The sequence below is a fragment of the Aspergillus tanneri genome (assembly GCF_003426965.1).
Source record: "Aspergillus tanneri strain NIH1004 chromosome Unknown AapTan_8_pilon_pilon_pilon, whole genome shotgun sequence".
NCBI lineage: Eukaryota > Fungi > Ascomycota > Eurotiomycetes > Eurotiales > Aspergillaceae > Aspergillus > Aspergillus tanneri.
Window position 1 is genome coordinate 2,237,877 of NW_022984635.1, and position 18,686 is coordinate 2,256,562.

At 46.1% G+C, this 18,686-nt stretch overlaps 8 protein-coding genes across 8 annotated transcripts; 4 read left to right on the forward strand and 4 right to left on the reverse strand.

Annotated features, from left to right (window-relative positions):
* Positions 1–46: 46 nt before the first annotated feature.
* Positions 47–996, reverse strand: ATNIH1004_011343 (uncharacterized protein; the record flags this gene model as incomplete). Its single annotated transcript, XM_033575906.1, has 2 exons — positions 47–617; positions 671–996. The coding sequence occupies 2 exons, from the start codon at positions 994–996 to the stop codon at positions 47–49; spliced, it is 897 nt and encodes a 298-aa protein (XP_033421761.1).
* Positions 997–2,291: 1,295 nt separating this feature from the next.
* On the reverse strand, positions 2,292–3,748 carry ATNIH1004_011344 (uncharacterized protein; the record flags this gene model as incomplete). Its single annotated transcript, XM_033575907.1, has 8 exons — positions 2,292–2,557; positions 2,616–2,731; positions 2,793–2,860; positions 2,916–3,154; positions 3,220–3,307; positions 3,372–3,445; positions 3,500–3,536; positions 3,602–3,748. 8 exons carry the CDS (start codon positions 3,746–3,748, stop codon positions 2,292–2,294), a joined length of 1,035 nt encoding a protein of 344 aa, XP_033421762.1.
* Positions 3,749–4,674: 926 nt separating this feature from the next.
* Positions 4,675–5,699, forward strand: ATNIH1004_011345 (oxidase ustYa family protein; the record flags this gene model as incomplete). Its single annotated transcript, XM_033575908.1, has 5 exons — positions 4,675–4,924; positions 4,989–5,108; positions 5,170–5,288; positions 5,355–5,433; positions 5,488–5,699. 5 exons carry the CDS (start codon positions 4,675–4,677, stop codon positions 5,697–5,699), a joined length of 780 nt encoding a protein of 259 aa, XP_033421763.1.
* Positions 5,700–6,151: 452 nt separating this feature from the next.
* ATNIH1004_011346 (oxidase ustYa family protein) lies at positions 6,152–6,842 on the reverse strand (the record flags this gene model as incomplete). Its single annotated transcript, XM_033575909.1, has 4 exons — positions 6,152–6,348; positions 6,426–6,516; positions 6,592–6,707; positions 6,767–6,842. The coding sequence occupies 4 exons, from the start codon at positions 6,840–6,842 to the stop codon at positions 6,152–6,154; spliced, it is 480 nt and encodes a 159-aa protein (XP_033421764.1).
* A 77-nt stretch (positions 6,843–6,919) lies between these two features.
* On the forward strand, positions 6,920–7,471 carry ATNIH1004_011347 (uncharacterized protein; the record flags this gene model as incomplete). The annotated part of the gene is made up of 2 exons (XM_033575910.1): positions 6,920–7,019; positions 7,173–7,471. 2 exons carry the CDS (start codon positions 6,920–6,922, stop codon positions 7,469–7,471), a joined length of 399 nt encoding a protein of 132 aa, XP_033421765.1.
* An 849-nt stretch (positions 7,472–8,320) lies between these two features.
* On the forward strand, positions 8,321–8,647 carry ATNIH1004_011348 (uncharacterized protein; the record flags this gene model as incomplete). The annotated part of the gene is made up of 2 exons (XM_033575911.1): positions 8,321–8,384; positions 8,454–8,647. 2 exons carry the CDS (start codon positions 8,321–8,323, stop codon positions 8,645–8,647), a joined length of 258 nt encoding a protein of 85 aa, XP_033421766.1.
* Positions 8,648–9,373: 726 nt separating this feature from the next.
* ATNIH1004_011349 (uncharacterized protein) lies at positions 9,374–10,689 on the forward strand (the record flags this gene model as incomplete). Its single annotated transcript, XM_033575912.1, has 2 exons — positions 9,374–10,201; positions 10,255–10,689. 2 exons carry the CDS (start codon positions 9,374–9,376, stop codon positions 10,687–10,689), a joined length of 1,263 nt encoding a protein of 420 aa, XP_033421767.1.
* A 390-nt stretch (positions 10,690–11,079) lies between these two features.
* ATNIH1004_011350 (uncharacterized protein) lies at positions 11,080–11,515 on the reverse strand (the record flags this gene model as incomplete). The annotated part of the gene is made up of 2 exons (XM_033575913.1): positions 11,080–11,345; positions 11,425–11,515. 2 exons carry the CDS (start codon positions 11,513–11,515, stop codon positions 11,080–11,082), a joined length of 357 nt encoding a protein of 118 aa, XP_033421768.1.
* Positions 11,516–18,686: the final 7,171 nt, after the last annotated feature.

An 18,686-nucleotide genomic window follows, 5' to 3' on the forward strand; every position in this document is an offset into this window, starting at 1 on the left:
GGAGCTCCAGGAACACCAGTGCAGACCGACATGCAAATTCCGTCCGTTATAACGAGGACTTCTTTCTTGGCGAAGGCGGTTGTGGTCGAGTTGAGCTTGATAAGCCCGTAGCCACGGATCGGGAACTGCCAGATGGACTGGCTGTCGAGGTTGGTATTGGTGGCGAGCGTAGTAAGGTGTGTCCTGTGGTGTTTCTCAGGACCATAGGCCTCCTCCCATGAAAGGAGGTGGGTTTTTGGGTTTTTTGGTCTGGAGGGAGCATTTCCTTTGTGGCGATATGCGGGCCGAAGATGTAGAATGCCTCGTCTTTGGCGCCTACGTTGCGAGCCGTTTTGAACATGAGTCGAAGGGCTTCGTTGTCGCGGTACCGCGCAGCCGTGCAGACGTCTTCCTCTGGGAATAGGGCCCGGAACAAGTCGTAGGCATTGTTTGTATCCCAGCCTCTTTCTGCCGTCTTTGACGGCCGTGTCGAGGAACTTGGTTGCGTGGTTGGCAAACGCTGCGGGTTCAGTGGTTTGGTTGATGTTGGTGAAGAATGATGGTACGGCGAGAACTGCGACATCAGACTCGTTGACCCGTTCCGGGGCTCGCTGAGCACTAGCGCGGGGCCCTCCGACCTGTGTACTCGATATCAGAGAGGGCGTCGTCCTACATGTCGTTTACGAAGTACCCCGAAATCAAGTTGTAGTTGTCTCGCACGACGGGTTTAGGGTATGATGTGGGGCCGGGAAGAACGAGGGCCGCTTCGGGGGTTGCACGTTTGGCGGCAGCGTGTGCAGGTGAAGGAGCGCAGAAGCCCGTCCAGGCTTCTTCGCCCGTCGCAAAGTCAAATGGCTTCTTTGCTATGTAGCCTGCTGTGAATTCCAACACTGCCGTAGTTCCGTTGGCAAACTTGACTGTCTGGGTGGCGTCTTCACCTGGCCCAGAGGTCGTTGAGAAACTTGCAATCAGGAGATCCAGTTTCATCGCGATGTTCTGCGCATAGATGGGAAACATCCTGTTATACCTGTAGATTCATTAATAGGTTAGCTAGCTAGCTCTGGGTGGGGATAGATCGAATAAGGGGCAGACAATAAATACCGCGCGTCAGGCTCCTGACAGAAATCGAGACGGGGCCGAAGCTCCTGACGAACGAAGAGGACATGTATTCCGACTCGGAAATGTGGCTTACTCCGTTGGTCCAAGGGGAGGAGGAGGAGGAGGAGGAGGAGGAGGAGGAGGAAGCAGAAGCATCGGCCTCTACAACGCAAGAGGTCGCCAGAATTGGGGAGAACAGTCCTTTGTGCCAGAGGACCCCGCAAGGTAGGATAAACCTCTCGTGATGCTGACTCGCAACTTCAATATTCGATAGAGTATGTACCGTGAGGTGGTTTTATGTACAGGGTTTTTCCTGTTTCGACGTCTGTATGGAGACATCTAAATGAGTGGTCGAAACTCCATATGTTGTGCGCCCTTTTCATGAACTTTACCTATACGTTTAAGCGTTTTAAGAGTAGCCAAATCGAATCTATTTTAGTGTTGATTTTTTCACTGATTCTGCGTTTTACTCAGTACACTACCAGGTCCAGATTCTGGTCTCACTAAGCAAATCGAAAAATTGCACCGGACTCAAATTTAATAATTCCATAATCGCAACACTTAGGCCTTCTACATTTCATAGAATTAATACTTGTATACCAGCCTCGCGCTGGGTGTACTGCATGAATTTGACATCGCATAGGGTTAATAAAATCGTCAATTACTTCCTGAGGGATTTCACGAAATTAGTCCAATCCACAGATAGGTGTAAATAGATGGTGATTTATACACTATAAGGTCAGCACTGGACACTACACTTGTAAACTGCAAGAAATTTAAGGCAATTCTATAGCTCGAAGGTGAGCGACATTACAAACGGCTTGGCATGATGGAAATAGTAAATCTAACTACAGAAGGAAATCACAGGTCTTGCTTTACAACTATGCGAGGACCTGTGAAACTGACGCCGAATGTGACCGCTACTGAGGCCATAAACGACCGCATTTCCACCCGTAAATCCTAGCGGCAAGCCGCCACTTTAGCGTTCCACCGTGTGCTTCGCACCACTATTCTGTACCCGCCAAGCTTTGTTTACTCGAAGGAATCAATCGCATATTTGGATAGGCCCAGCAAGACGCCGCGGTACAGAGAGAAAAACAACGCAAATCGAAAGCAAGCTGCAAGAGGAGTAGGCAATCGCCACATTCAAAATGACAGATGTAAATCTCTTCCATCAGCACATCAATTCAAAACTATAGAATATAAAGCTCTTCTCAGACTTGATTCGGACCCGGAATCTTGTATAGCTCGATCTCATCGTCAGAACGTGATTTCTGGGGCTTGTAGCTTGACGTCAAATGTCTATTTGAGTCTGGGCTCCTCTTGGATATGGAAAGAACTGATGGAAGCGAGCCAAGTTTGATCATCAGGCGACTAAGGGACAGTTTATCGAGATGCCGAGCGCAAGGAGGAAGACAAGCGACTTGGAACCCCACACCGATCTCGACATACGTCCAGAAGAGGATGATGGAGACGATGCCTATATTCAGAGTTCGGGTTAGTGGCAGCATAGCATTAGACTCTATGGCTTTTCCTACCTTCTTGATCAACCGATGGCAGAACTGTATCAAGAACCTTCGTTTGCGGGTTCGTAGTGCCCTGGACTTCTATCTGAATCCAAACAATCATTCTCAAAAGCCCTGCAACCACAGCGCTATACAAAGATCAGTGTCATAATTTCAAGCCGCACTCGTCTCTTCCTAGCATGGACTTACAAAATACTGCAAAAAAAGACAAGGCACACTTGGAGCTTCTTCCGAAAGCTCATCTTTAGCGGTGCTATCTAAGGGTATGTTAAGAAAATAACTCTCAGCGTGATATTAGTTCAATTTACATACCATGAAAAGCGGCTCGACCAGAATGGCAAGATCCATAATCCAACTGAAGACTGCGCAGCCAGTCTGCATCGCGAACGTGTCTACACACTTTTGACGCAGCGAATACAGGTCGGACCAGCTTACGGACGGGTCTGCACCGCATGCAAATACTTCAAAGAATAAGAAAACTACAGTCCAGAGGATGACAAGAATGATAAGAGTCCAGTTGGCATAGTCAAAGGGGGTTCTGAAGGCGTTGCCTGCTCTCTTAGCCCATATGTCTGTCACGTTGCAGCTACTTATGTCTTAGGGAATGGTGACTCACTTTTGAATATGCGGCGGAACAAAAACAAAAGCGCCAATTTGATGAAGCCGATGTCAAGCACATGGGCTATCCAGAAAGCGTACTCGAACTGGAGGACCTTGCTTCAGCACTTTTTTCGAGCTCGTAAAATTGTAAGGTGGCGGAAAAAGAACCTTTCCAAGTTGGTGTTGTTCTGTAGGAGTGATTACTGGAACAGAATGTCCCCCAATAATGTTCATTTGTGCCCCTATCAAGCACACTTAGAACACAGCGTTAAGAGTGTACGACAGTGGTATCTTACCTATTACCATGGCAGCACCGGCAGCTATGGTAAGCAACTACCAGCCTTTGTCAGCAGTTAAACAATCCTTATTGAATGCAGATAGCCCTGTCGATGACTCACGGCAGCTGGGACAATAAGAATGTCATCAATTTCGAGGTTTCGGGAATATTTTCGCCATCCGCATGCTCGGGCAGCAAGCGATATCATAACAAGGACCGGAAAGACAATGCCAATGGCAGTAACACTGCTTTTGTTGACATAAGTCATGGTTATGAAGTCCTAGCTGGAAACAGTGACGATAAAGTCTTGATGCAATGCAGGATTTAAGCCCAGCCAGGATCTGTACCCACCTACGTGCACAAACACCAAAAAATTATCATGTGCACACATATCTAACAGGATAGCAGGGGTTAAGCCATTACTGTTATATTCGGCAGTGAATATTCTCCGGGGGAGCGGGGTAGGGACGGGATTTCAAACCCGGAAAAGCACTTACAGAGTATGTACATGAAGAAGTGTGGTATCCACCTCTGGCGTGCATGTAAAATTCCGATCTTCAAAGTATTTTAATTACCATTGCCACTAGTTATAAATACAGTTTTAACAATTCTTTACTATATATAGTGCATGATATATATAGACGACGGAAATTCAAATACAGCCAGACTATTTGTACGTGGCTGCATACTAATTTTGGAATTTTACTTACATACAGGCCAGAGGTGTGTACTGTACTTATCCTGCCGCGTACACGGGGTACTTTCCTTGGCTGAGAGTTGAAAATGGGGCCCTATATAAGATAATAGTTTTAACTGGCTAGTATATTGCTGACATTGGGTTGCACTGCATCCAATGCCTCTCGGCATGTAAGCAGTGACGGGGATAGTCACCGCCTCGCCAATCACGGGTACCACGGGCTCCAATTACGGACTTATCAGCCTGATCTACACGGTCTTACACGGGCATGCCTGCCTGAGCCCAATTGTGTGCTAAATTAGTAGTGCTGCAGGTTGTCGTGACAAAGAACATGGATGGATGATAACCTTACTTAACGCGGAAGCCATACAGATAATTGACCAACACTATCTACGAGTGCCTGGCAGAGCCGGCTCACAAGGTTGTTATTAGTTTTGTATTCTGGTCTGCTGCTGCCACCGCAGATACCGTTAACTTTGGTCTGTAAATACTGCGAGATGGTTTCGATCGAAGACAAGGAGAAAAGGCCATTTCTGGCCGGTGAGCAGGACGAGCCTCACTACGGAGATATTCCCCGAAACAAAAAAGGACTTTCACAGTCCCGGCTTCTCAAGACACATGGTCTTCTGTTCATCCTTCAGATCGCCTTCCTGGCTCTGAACATTACATTTCTTATCAGGAATTTAAGCTTTGCGAGCGATTACAAAAATAGTGATGTTCACGCTGATGCACTTGAAAAGGCGTATAGTGAGTTGGACAATAAAGATAACCATTCATTCCTAATTCTAAATGTCATGATGTTGCAACATAGCACCCGCACAATCGGCTCTCCAGTACACAGTCGAAGAAATTAATCATGGACACGGCCCAAGTCAATTCACTGGAGAGCCTCGCCCGGAAGTTGACAAAGCCTGGTCACAATTGCTCAGAGGTAGGTGTCTGTATTCAGTTGTTGTTAAATGCGATGGGTTGACTGGTCATCCTTTAATTAGGGGGCATCATTAAAATCTCCGAAGACGAGCTAAGGAGATTGAATAAAACTTCCATCCGACTACGAGACGGGAGTGGTTACATTGGATATCTCGAGTCTATCCATATGCTGCATTGCGTGGTACGTACTTGGGACTTTTGATGCCCTTTCCATTCCAGACAGACCCTTCTTACAATTCAAATCAAGAAACGAATATATCAATCTCAATATCCAGAGCAATATCCCGAGCTCCAAGGCACCGATGCGTTCACCCCTGGCCACTGGGGTGAGTGCTGTCGTAATTCTGAGCCCCTATTCTTGAACTAACGTACCATGACAGATCACTGTCTTGAGGTTCTCCGCCAGGGCATCCTGTGCAACGCCGACATAACGGTTAACACGTATTACTGGAAGAGTCCCAACGAAATTCAAGGTAATAGAACAGGGACCCGAAAATGCACTAATTGGAAGCGTATTCAGGAATGGGCTGAGGAGAGGGCGGTCAATTTCGAAGGCCCTGATAATTTCCTTGATACTTTGGTGCGAGAGTGATGAGGTTGAAAGTATCGGCCAGGTGAACTTGAACCACTCCGAATGAAGTGTTATTTCAGCGTCACCTTAAGCACATGCAGGTTGTATGCAGACCGTGGATCACCTGTCTAGCTAACTCGGGGAAGCTGGTGCCTAGACCATCCAGGACGTCTGTACGGGCAGGCACCGTGACAAGATCGCACGGAAGTGGACTCAACATGTCCATAGACAAACCAAATATACTGTAATAGCCCAAGCAGAGAAGCGAAGTAAACTCGATTCTAGTAGCGTTAAACAAGCAAATCCTAACCGAGAGAAAAAGAAAAGGGAGCTATTTACAGAGAGCTTGCTCTTATAAAGAGTGGAGCTAAGATGCCACACAATATAAAGAGGAGTAGAGCAAGCCAGGGTGCCTTGTTGGAAACACTTATCAAAGAGCAAACCTTTTGGTATGAAAAAATACAGCATCCACTTCATGGTCCCACCAACATATCAGTATTTGCCGCTCGCTCCACCATCCACCTATGCAGCTTATCCCAATTCACACATTTCTGCACTTTTGGAACATGGTGTGTTGGGATATCCTTTCTTCTCTCTCCCCAGTACACCGTGTACAGGGAGTAGTCCAAGTGACACATGCTGCCTTGACGTAGGAAGTCGAGGCAGTGATCTTGAAACATACGTAAGCACCCAAAGCGAAGACAAAAGAATGTAATGGAAACATATGGAGAGTATTAAAGAACTGACCTGCGTGGGATCGAAGATAGTCGAATTTCTCTCCCATTGGATCCACGTCAGGGTAGAAGTGTTCGTGGTACAGGAACTGCTTAATATTTTTCTGTTTTGACACCCGCAACAATGAGAGGCTGCATTTTTTCATTTAATGTCAAAAGGAAACGGCTGTTCGACATACCACGCAGTGAAGGCTATGAGCAACTCCAAGGCCTGCTGCGTATCCACCGTCTTTCAGCGGTATGGAGTCGGAACCGGATCGCTTCAGTTCGTCCTCGGATATCCGTATGAGCGTCCCTAAATACCAATGTCATAAGAGGGTACCTAGAACTAAATTGCGATACGAGACAACTTACCTTCCATCAATTCTCGTATTGATTGCTCCCACTCTGGCCCCGGATGGCCGGTGAACCGAGTGTCATTAGATACCATTGATCGGTACTCATATTCAATGATGTCGTTCGCAGGCGCTGAAAATAAAGGCCATAAGTAATCCGGTCGCAACCTTCATGAATGAAACGATCCCCTTACAGTATGGCTCCGCGATCTTCCCACGGCCAGCACTCAGTGTATTAGAGCTCGAGAGGGACAGCACTGTTACGCTCAAGAGTAAGCAGGCAACTAGCAACATCGCATTTGCAACCACTGAAACAGCCAGAAGTCGATTCCTATTCTTGTGCGAGCATGCCAAATGAGAACTATTCAAGCTCTCGTCTTCGCTCGCTCTGTCTAAAAACGGCTTATGCTCCTCGGTCGACATAGCTCAGTCTTACAGAGGTGCGACTGAAAAAGTCTCACAGCAATACAATGAATCTCCTGTCACCAACAAAGAAGTTCTGAAAATTCTGAAAAGTTCTCGAGAGGTCTGCTCCCGCTATGCTATGCGTGAACGACACCGTAAAAAGGTGGAGCTCCGGAGCAGTAACCTTGTTATCCTCCACATTTCATCCTACGAGACATCTGAGGGCCAGTTAACCGAGTTGGCGTGTTCGATCAGGAAGCGCATGCCGGCAGATCTCGGCGAAGCCTTTAATGTGGAAACGGCCAAAGCAGCTGCCTAACTCGAGGGCCACGTTGATTTGGGGGGGAGGGGCGTGGGCTGCAGAAGGCTGCATGATGTAATTATTTCTTTTTTTGTTTCTATTAGAAGACAGGATGTATAACATGCCAATGGCCTTGCGCCGTGGAACAAAGAGGGTCAGCTGGTCCTTGGATTCGTTGCTGAGTGACTGCATCTTACAGCCAATGGCATTTTACAGCCAATGTAGGGGATAATTTCGGTTACGAGCAGGTTTTTTAATGTCGTATTCCTCGGCCAGGCTGGCGAACAGGGGCAATGCCGTAGATCTTTTCGTACTAGGGACGGTTAAAGGCTGACAGTACGCCATATGTAATGGAGGCCCCTTTTCGGCAACTTTCCAAACTAACAATTACTGCAGTATTACTACTCAGTAGCTACGCCGCTCAATTGATTTCATATGCTAGATAGCTGCGATTGGGTGGAAGTTTTGGGCCTATGCACGTCCCGACAGCGTGAGAGTGCGTGTTACGCCTTGGCCTGCATATTGTAAATTTTGAAATTATTATACAGCCAGGTACAAATGGTCTGTCAGTATTTTAATTACCATGGTCTCTATGTCTAAATGCGTTATCTGTGGCAGGTCATTGTTTAATACTGTATCTATATTTAGTGGCAGTTGCAAATAACATCTATGGAAACTCGGAAATTTACGATATGCAGGAGGGAGGTAGTGTACTGCGCTTGGGATGGTATTTAAAGTATCCATCATCCGGTTGGTAGTGCGAAGACTGGTTGTGCAATAATACTTGTTAAGGAGGAATACTCAACTCAGTACAAGAAGCGCCGGCCCTCCAAGTTCAAGACAGCAAGCAAGCAACATACCTCCAACATGAAGCAGCTTCTCCTCGCTGTTTTGCTCACAGCTCTCGCTACAGCTGCACCGATGACTTCAGGTAAGCAACCTACTCTATGTTCCTCAAAATTATGTGCAGCAAACTCACCAGAGAGTCGCCTGAGAACAGTGGAGCGCCGCGATGGGACGACCGAATTTGATCCCGATTATGGCTTCAAGGCCAAGCGCGATGGAAACACAGAATTCGATCCCGATTATGGCTTCAAGGTCAAGCGCGATGGAAACACAGAATTCGATCCCGACTATGGTTTCAAGGTCAAGCGCGATGGCAACACAGAATTCGATCCCGATTATGGCTTCTAGGCAAGCCGCGATGTCACAACTGAATTCGACGCTGACTTTGGGTACAACAGCCGACGTGTTTGATTCCAGTGGATAGCGGAGTCTGATCTGGACCGGGACTTAGTCCTCTATGTTCTGGCTATGCTCGGCTCTAATTAACTGCATCTGTAACTAGATACAATATCTATCATGCCTTACGAGAGAAGACGACATATATTTGTTCTTGCCAAGTTGATAAGCTGTCTACCTGCCCAGTATTTCGCTGATTACACTTGTTTGTATGGAAAAGCAAACTCCCTGAAATTATTGATCAATTCTGAATCTCAGCTTCAACTAATCTAATATTTCTGTGAATATAATTAAGATACTGTATGAAATACCACAAATTATGCACTTTGGCTGCCCGAACAGTAATTTTTCATTTGACAAATTCTAAGCACCAGTCGTAACCGCCCCCACCCTTGTAAAGTCGTAAATATGAGGTCCGAAATAGACCTCGTGAATGGATGGAGATCACATCATTTGCCGATCATAAGCTGGAGGAAACTGTATCTTACATATGTATGTAACATTCAACCTGTTCCATTGAATATGGATCATGACACCAGCAAACAAAGAGGTGCGGGTTCCAGGCAGGCACACCCCGCTTACTTCGCTTTTGGGATGGCTTGAACCGCCAAGGCATCATAAAAAGTCGCGATTCTCACTCTTAACTCACAAAAGGAAAACAAATCTTCATTCAGCACCATGTCTGCAGTCCGGATCGCCATATCTGGCGGCGGCCTGGCGGGTGCGTGCCTTCTCCACGCCCTCCTCCCCCATGCGCACCTGGACGTGCACATCTTCGAGTCGGCCGCGGCATTTAAAGAGGCCGGCATGGCCATCGGAGTAGCTCGAAACGCGCTCGCTGCTCTTGATCTTATTGGCCCGTCAGCGGCGCAATGCCTCGACCGGGCCGGTGCCGTTCCCATGCAAGGAGTCCGATTCATGCTGGCCCAAGGTGAGGGTGCAGGCAGCATGATCGATGAAACCAAAAGCGGACAACGCGTTACTAGCATCGTTCACCGTGCCGCTTTTCTGCGTGAATTGCTGGCCGATGTCCCCCCAGAGCGCATGCATGCTTCCAAGAAGCTTGACCACTTCGACCGGCACAGTGATGGCTCTCTCACGCTCCATTTCACCGATGGGACTGTCCATGAGTGTGATATCCTTATTGGCGCTGACGGAATCCGCAGCACCGTTCGCAAGCTCATCCTTGGTGAGGACGACCCCGCGGCCATTCCCAGGAACACCGGTGCGTGGTGCGTCATGGCCCTGAAGCCATACTCCGACGCTCAGGCCAGCATTGGCAAGGGCCCTGTCAACATCGAGGACGCCCGTGAATATATGTGGATTGGTAACGGGACTTACTTAATGCACAACGTCCTAAATCAGGGCCAGGTGGTGCAGTTTATCATTGCTGTGCACGATAAGGATGCCGAGTCGTCGGACCGCTGGCATCGGACCGTGAGCGCCGACGAGATCAAGAAGCACTACCAGGACTGGCCGCCGCATCTGTACAAGGCTGTGGATGAAGTACGATGATTTCTTTGTTTTTGTTGATAGAGAGGTTAACAGAGACCATGTAGCTGCTTTGTGATCAGGTCGAACAGCCCGCGATGTACCTCTGGGAGCATCCACCCGCCAGTACCTACATATCAGGCTCCGTCTGCATCATGGGCGACGCTGCACACGCCACGACCCCTTGGCAGGGTTCTGGCGGCAGCATGTCCATCGAGGACAGCCTGATTTTATCCACGTTACTCGGCCGCGCCCAAACAGCTGCTGAGGCGCGGACTTCGTTAAAGGTGTACGACCAGGTCCGACGCCCACGCACGCAGCGCATCGTCGAGTCGAGCCGGGGCACGGGGCTGATCGTTTCCGGTTTGAGCGAGGAAACGAAGCTGGACTTGGGGAAACTGAGAGCGAACTTATTGCCGAGGTGGGATTTCATCGTAGATTTTGACAATGAGAAGCACCGTGATGAGGCGGTAGAGATGATGGAGCGGGAGTTAAAGTCCTGATGTCTGATTTGATTGTCTCAGTGGTAGCATATTACCTACTTCTAGTTTAAGAATCGAAACAACAACAGTGCTTCGAAGCGAAATTCCCAAGGTGCCTGTATAGATAGGTAATAGGCCCCTTATGTCAACGATAAATATGGAATATACATGTGCTGCCTGACTTTATGGCGGTGGCCCTAAATGGAGCCCTCAGTGTCAATCCTGACTGACGTGGAAATCGTATTGGGAAAGGTGGCTTTGTGCTATGAGGGGTAGTTATCCTTGCTTTTTTCTTCTGAGCATATACTGGACATTATTGAGGATAATCTGTCCTACGATGGCATCCTCACATCAATCGTACATGGCGTCTTGCGGATCCCTTTGCCTGATGGTTGGGGGCTTGGCGAGGGCTCAGCAGGCACGAGCGTCTTGTTCCGAGGGCTTTTCATCCATTGACACACTGACGTATTCTACTTCCTCAGGTGTGGAGGGCAGATTTTGCTGGCTGTGGTTCAGCGCTACACCTGCCACGGCCGTGTCCTTGACACCGGGCTTGTCCGCAGCAAACTGGAACGATTTCGTAAAGCAGTTTGGCTTGTCAACGAGACAGCCATTAACTCCAGAGATTAGCGTATCAGAAGGTTTGAACTTACGGGCTCGTTTGAATGGCATCTTCACTGAGAATTATGTCGATTCGAGTTATTTTACTGTTTGTGTCGATATCCATCGTGACAGATTGCCATGGTTCGACTGAACTGCTGAAATTGACAGAATTCGAGGCGGCCTTGAAAGCAATCGCAAGGATCATTTTGGACCTTGACGTTGCTGTTATCCTCGTAATGGGCATTGGCGACTGAGAGATCGTGGGTGCGTCATACCACTTACCTACAATTAAGCCGATAGTGACATTGGTGACAATATTTTTCGAATCGGCAGTTTTCAAACATCCCTGTTGCCAATGACACGACCCAAGGTGAACATGGTGTCGATGTAGTCATCGAGATAGCTTACAGAGAGCATAGTTTGTTGGCTAAGGAAACGACTAGTTAAAGGGCGATGACCAAAAAATTAGACATATAATTCAGCTCAGTGTAAAATATGCCCTATGAGTGTCAAGCTCCTACCTAGTATTATGGCCGGAATAGACGGCTATTGTGATTCAAAAGCCGATGCCCATGTAACAAAGAGACGTGTCTCTTCATTTATTAATTGTCACTCAGATAAGAGATATACTCCAGCCAAAGTTGAGTGAGATCATCTTTTATGGCACGATTGATCTCGAGAGACAGAGCAACTGGTGGAATATACAAACTTCACGCTATTTTGGTTCGTCCACCATATCTACGTAATAGGTTAACTGTCAGACAGCATCATCACCCTACTCTGTTTTTCATAGTGCTTCGGAGTTGATGGGCTTAATTTTACGGCCGAACAAGCTTTGGCTTTTTTTTTTTTTTTTTTTTTTTTTTTTTTTTTTTTTTTAGTACAAATGCGGAACAAACATCAGGGGTCCTGTTGAACTGTTCTCGCTTTATATAGTCAGGTTGTATGGTGCCGTAACAGAGAGAAAGAAGATTTAAAAAGAATCAGCCTCCAACTCCAGAGTGGTGTGATGAGCAGAGATTACCAGACTCGGCAGTGATTTGAACGCAGGAGCGCAGGAAAGAATGACATTGAATACGCTGCGAACCGATAATAATTCGTTCTGGAATCAGTATGAATGGCCGCTGCAGGCGAATCTGTAAATCAGAGTTTAGCGGAAAGGCTACAGTATTAGATCCATCTGCTGAAGGACCGTTAAAATATTAAAAAAGCCCAGTAACTCCTAGTCAGCCTCAAGTATTGATTTTTTCCCAGTGATTTCCAGCAAATCAAGCTAGCACATGAATATCATCATTTTAATCACCTCTTCATTCCAATTCCATTCACTGCAGAAGCTGCCATCTTCCATAGTTAACACCACGTTCCCACCACCTTGCGGTCCTGGTGGCTCTTCTGTAGTAGCTATTTTAAGCGGCCAAATAATTTAGCACTATACACTTCATAAAACCCTGGAGTAGGCATCTCCTGTGCGCAGCATATTTAGTTTCTGTCTTTGGTATTATGCACCCGACGCACACGTCATGTTCTGAAAGGTGTCAGCTTTACGTATATAAATAACTCAATACCACTTGTGGAATGAACATAATGTGGCATTTTTCCAGTGCCGGTAGCTCATAGCTGTGGGGTACTTTGTTGCACGCGAGGGTGAGCATCGTACTGCATTTTTTGCAACACCCCATTTAGGTGATAGGCCCATGCCAATTTCGCTACTCTTATCCTCCACCCTTGTACATCTTTTTTGTCTAACGACCTTCCTTATACTAGCCAGTCACTGCCTATTGCATGTCAGAATCCGCTCTTTACCATGGTTGGCTTTACTATCTACAAGGTGCCACGCCGAATAATCAAAGCACCTTTGGAGTGACATTGGATCTCAGTGCCTGGGGTGTGGATAGGGCACTCCACGCTAGTTCCACCCTGGACGCTGGGCTTGCGCCAAATACTGTATAATAAGAGGCACCAGCAGCAAGTACGGGCGAGTCTTACCAAAGTATGGATGAATCACCAGGAAGGGAAAGTAGGCACGGGATAAACAGACTGAGATATAATGTTACAATCTCTGGCAAGACAACTCCCAGTATTTTGTCGAGCCAGGTAATATGCGTATGATCCAGTATCCATATGAAACAGAATGAAGGTCTCTAACTATCTGAATCTATCTGGTAGACCCGAATAGAAATGGTCAAAAGCAAAGGAACAAAATCTGACAGAGTGGATGCTGAATAGTCAGTAATATAGACGCATTTTTGTCGACATATTTAAATGTTGCTATTGGTACAGGGGTTACATCAAGCATACAGCCTTGCGTAACACCGCCTGTGTTCACAGGCTACATAATGCTTGGCAACGTTGGGACAAACCACTGGGCTGGCTATCTGAGTAGTTCTGATTTTGAGGCGTGGGGTGGCCTGATGAGAGTTTTCTGTCGCACAAAGTGGCTCTCCCTCCTTAGCATGGATTACACACCTTAGAGCGAGAGTATTAACTATAAATGATGAATAGCTATTTATTAGGCCATATATTTCTTTCCCTCTCTAGTGTCTTTCATGCTCCATTAAAGCTACTTTTAAGTCACTCTCAAGCCCCCCAAAGTCCAATATTTCTACACTGACTATATTCACACCCTCGACCATTTATAACAACACAACCAGTTTATGTTCAGAATCCCCTCACTAGCGCTGCTGCGTGGACAAGACCTGACATTACGAGGGGGTTCTCTTCTTTTTGGAAGGTATATATTCAAGGATTCTATCTCTAATATGGATAACTTACTTGTTTTCTCTCAGATAGCAAAGTTCACCAGCTATGAGGGAGCTGTTCGCATTGGTGGTGTACTCGCGGGCAATATCACGTTCCAGATGCGTTGTGACTGGGAAGAAACCAAGGGATTTCATGTCAGTGCAATGAAAACAGGCGAAATAAAAAGCTTTTATACTTGCCAATCAAACATCCAACACTGGAAACGACTGGTACATCAGAGTATGTAAATTTTTAAACGATCACAAGAACAGTAACGACAATGGGGCTGCGGCTCACTTCATGTTAGGCCAAATTTAAGCCACTGGGGTGGATTCCTCAATGTTGAACGAAACTGTGTGTTTATTGGAGTAGTGTTAGGATAGTTGGTAATGCAGCAGGACTCACGCAAATTTATTTCATTTGAATTGCATGTATTCTGCTTTAGTTTACAGGGCCTCTTCGCGCAGGTTACAGGAACAAGAGTACAGAGCCTTCCACAGGCAGCATGCTGTAGTCGTGAAACAGAGGAAGCAGTTGGAGACTTTTCTGTTGAGCATTTCTCTCCATATTCTAGTTAGCTAATGTGATGCGGTTTCAATAAACTTGTGCAAGATTTCCTCCAGCTGCGACGAGGGTCTGAGATTTATTGATGTCATAATAGACTCTCTAATGGCTAAACTCAAGCAGTGGAAAATAGCGAAAGTGGGCCTGGGTTGGATCTCACTTTAAGCTAAGTCAGATGCCTCTTCAGCTCGGGAGTTTGTGATGCTATTTAAGGATCTTGTGATGATCAGACTGCTGCAAGGCTTTGAACTTATAGCCGCCACATTCAGTGCCATTACCTACAGCCTTGGCGATCTGGCAGCATATCCGAAGGTTCCTTATCGATTAACCAAAAATGCCTTGAATGCTAGTCGTTTGCGGCTGACGCTGTGGTTTTTTCTATCGAATGTTCCCGATCGGGTCGGCCGTGAAAGCTCTTGCCGAAATTATACCATAAAGAACGAATCCAATTCCGATATTTCAATTCTTTGCTGCTCAATAAGGGCTATTATAACTTCTTACTGTCTCAAATTGTGTCCACTATATCTCTGAACAAAACCATTCAACTAAGTTAAAACTGCGCCCTAGGAGGGCCATAATAGTGAGTCAGATAGTTATAGTGGGTTTCAACATTATATCCTGATTATTCTTTAGCATCTCCGTTGTGGATTCATCCTCTAAGACCAGAATTGCTTGAAGACCATATAAATAAACACGGCTTTGGAAGAACAGACGTTTTGATGCTTGATTATGGACTGCTCAAGTAGTGTGGAAAACACTGTTCGACCACAAAATGATGCCATGAGACGTCTAGCTGTATACTTCCATGTAATCTAACATATCTCTCAAGGTTGACAAAAATCGGGAGGCACCTAGAATTGAAATAACAACTATCTTTCTCTTCACTGCATTATGCATGTTATGCATATGGCCTTACTTCGCTTAAAAATTAATCCAATTTCTACGTTCGCTACCCGAATGCAAGTGATAGATTTTATTAACTAAATACGTGAATTATATCCTGCAAAAACAGGAAAATCATATCACTTGACGTCTGTTTTAGAGCGAATGTCTGAGTCCCTATGGGTATAAATATCTGTCTTATACCCACATCTCTAATTGTTACCTACTTCATCATTTATAGCCTTGTCCTAGTCCTATCCACCTGTCATGTTGTCTGTACGCGGAAAATGCCTGGGGCTCGACTTGAATTAAGATAGCGCTCCTCCCATCTCATTCATCTCGCTTCTCCTTTTCTCTATAACGCATTTATTTGAAAGTGTATCCCACTGGGATCACTAATACCCAATGGCGTCCCTCTGTCAGACCCGACATGGGGTCTACGCGTCACGCAGCTCGCTAGCAGAGGATTGGCCTACAAAAGCTTCATGTAGATAATTGTTTTCTTCCCAACAGTTGATATTTTCATGACATGAGATGCTATGTTTAGGTATCTGATCTCCCGCGTCACACCTTCCCCTTCGTTGTTTGACGTCTTTCCTCACGCGTGTGGGGCGTTGTTTCTCTATAAACCGTTTATTTTCGGGGCGTAATTGATACCATCTTTGTCGCTTGCATTTCCATCTGCCGCGTCGAGTGAACCGGCCAACCGAAGACCCAGACCTGAAAAGATACAACGGTGATAGCCACGACTCCCATGAAAAGGCGTTGCCAGAATCGACCAGGGCTCAGAGAATGATCCTACCTATCTAGGGCCATGATATCCTTTTTAGCCTGAGGAATTACTGAAGTTTACTTCTTGTTGATATGACAAGATTCTATCATTTCTCGACCTCGAGGGTACATATGATGGTTCCAAACAAGTCTATCTGAGCCGCTATCTATCCCGACCGCAAATAAGACATTTGAACGGGGGTCAGCGTTATACGATCTCCCACCATTGAAAGGCCTCAGAGTCAACATTCAGCGTTGCAGATCCACCACAGCCAGATGCATCTGAGGACGCTGGGAACAACGGCCCAAGTACCAATAGAAGAGGAGTTTTCTAAACAACACACTGTGGATATCGCGACTACTCAGGTTCAGACATGCTATAATGGCGCGTCGTTACTGATTCGACCTAACGAGTCAGAAGTGCCATTTGGACCGAAGAGCTACTTATTCACGAACGTTTAGTGGTCTGTCTCGGAATCTTAACTTGTGGGTTATTAACCTATGTAGGTGAGCGAGTACTGATAAAAGGTATGGGGAAAAAACCCCTGGGGCAGATTTTGACCCCCGGAAAAGGTACAATGAACAGAGAAGGGCAAACAGAAGGCAACGGATTCTGATCAAGATGTTGATTCTAATAAAGATACAGATCCAAATAATAAGGTAGGCCAGATCTCGGACATAGAACATATTTCTCTTCAAGACCTCGCAAATCGACAAACACTGCAGTTAACACCTAATGATAACGCATAGCGAGCTGAGCTTATATAGCCTCAACGGAAAATAATCCTCAACCGCAACTCGGAGATTTTTTTCGATATTAAACCTTTCTGGGCATATATCCTGGCCATGGAGCGATTAATAGGTAATAGGTTAAAGAGACGACCAACGGAGCAGAACACGGAGGCGGATTTCTTGGTCACACAGGGAATTCAGAAAGCAAGATTCTTGTTGATTACCGTGGATCCATATGAAACGGACGTATTTGATTCTGCCCAGTACCAAGAGCGGGAAAATATTGAATACGCGGTCCTGACCGAAGTTAATGCTGATACACAGCCTTCGAAGATAATGGAAGCGACTGAGGCAGGAATAAGAATAATGGTAGCCCAGCGGGTATGGTTCGATAATCGAGCCTATCAACATAACAATCATTCCGACGCCTGCAGAAACCTCGGTATCGAATGCGAGCAAATCCCGCGGATGAAGGTAATGTTCGGAGCGCCGTACTTAAATTTTGGCAGCCTGTCGCCATCTGGCGGCTGGCTCAGATGGGGTCGAATAGTGGGATACGGGGTGGTATTCTGGCCGAATTCGGGGTCTGCATTTTAAACCTGAAGATAGGTTTATAATTTGCAGGATTATTAATGAAACAGCTATGTCAGTTCGTCTATTATGCTCCTCTTCTCCTCTATGGGATGAGCTATAATAGCTCGATATGGAAGAAATGGACAAATCAAAAAAATTCACTTACAGTTATTTATCAATGATTCTGTCTATACCGAAATACGTACCGAAGCTAATGGGCTTCTTCTTTTCCCTATAAGTCTCCGACAAAGCTTGTCCATCGCTCTGAAGCTTTAAGAGGTTAAGGTTCATGCTCAAGTGTGGACAGTGAGACAGCAGATGGATATGTCCGGGGATAGTTACAGCTCAGACCTGCTGCATATCAAGAGAGGAGTTCAGGCCTTATCGAAACCGTACATACTATAGAGTTAGCAGTGATATCTATACTAGTACCGGAGGGTTATGGAAAACCCAGAGAAGGCGCTCAAAATAAGAGAGCAGATTATTCAGCGTCCGCCCAAAGATACCGTGAGATGATCACTTCAAGAGAAAATGGAGCCGGGCCTTGTCCTGTCGATTGAGACACCAAAAATCCATGCTATAGAGTTGCGAAACTTATCAACAATCACATTGTCATATAGCGAAAACAGGAAATCCAAGTATCTCGTCAAATGTTAGGTTGGAGATAGTTCAACAGGCTGTCCACCGTCACTCCTGTGATACCCTTATTAGTAAGTATATTAAGCTTATGTGAGCCTCACTGGTGAGATATATAACTATAAGAATATCTGAGTCTACGAATAGAATCTCAGATATAATTCCTCAAATAATCTGAAAAACAAGGATCGTAATATCCTCCTCGATCCCTACTTGAATGTCAATTGTACTATAATCCAACACAAACATCATTCAACCAAAATATTCCGAGTTGGATGGTTAGCTGCAGATTCGGCGATCCACCGACCCACCACCTAATTGATCCACATCGTTCCTTCGCCAGCGGAACTGAATCCGTGTTGTTAGCTGCATGTAATATTTTAGTTATGAACTGGTATTCTGAATGGAATGAATCACGTGGACTCCTAATTTTCTCAGGTCAGACTGAGCTGTCCGTCCTCTGCAGTCGGGTCATAGACGTGGTAAGATTGTGGAAGCTTGGCCTAGTATATACTTAG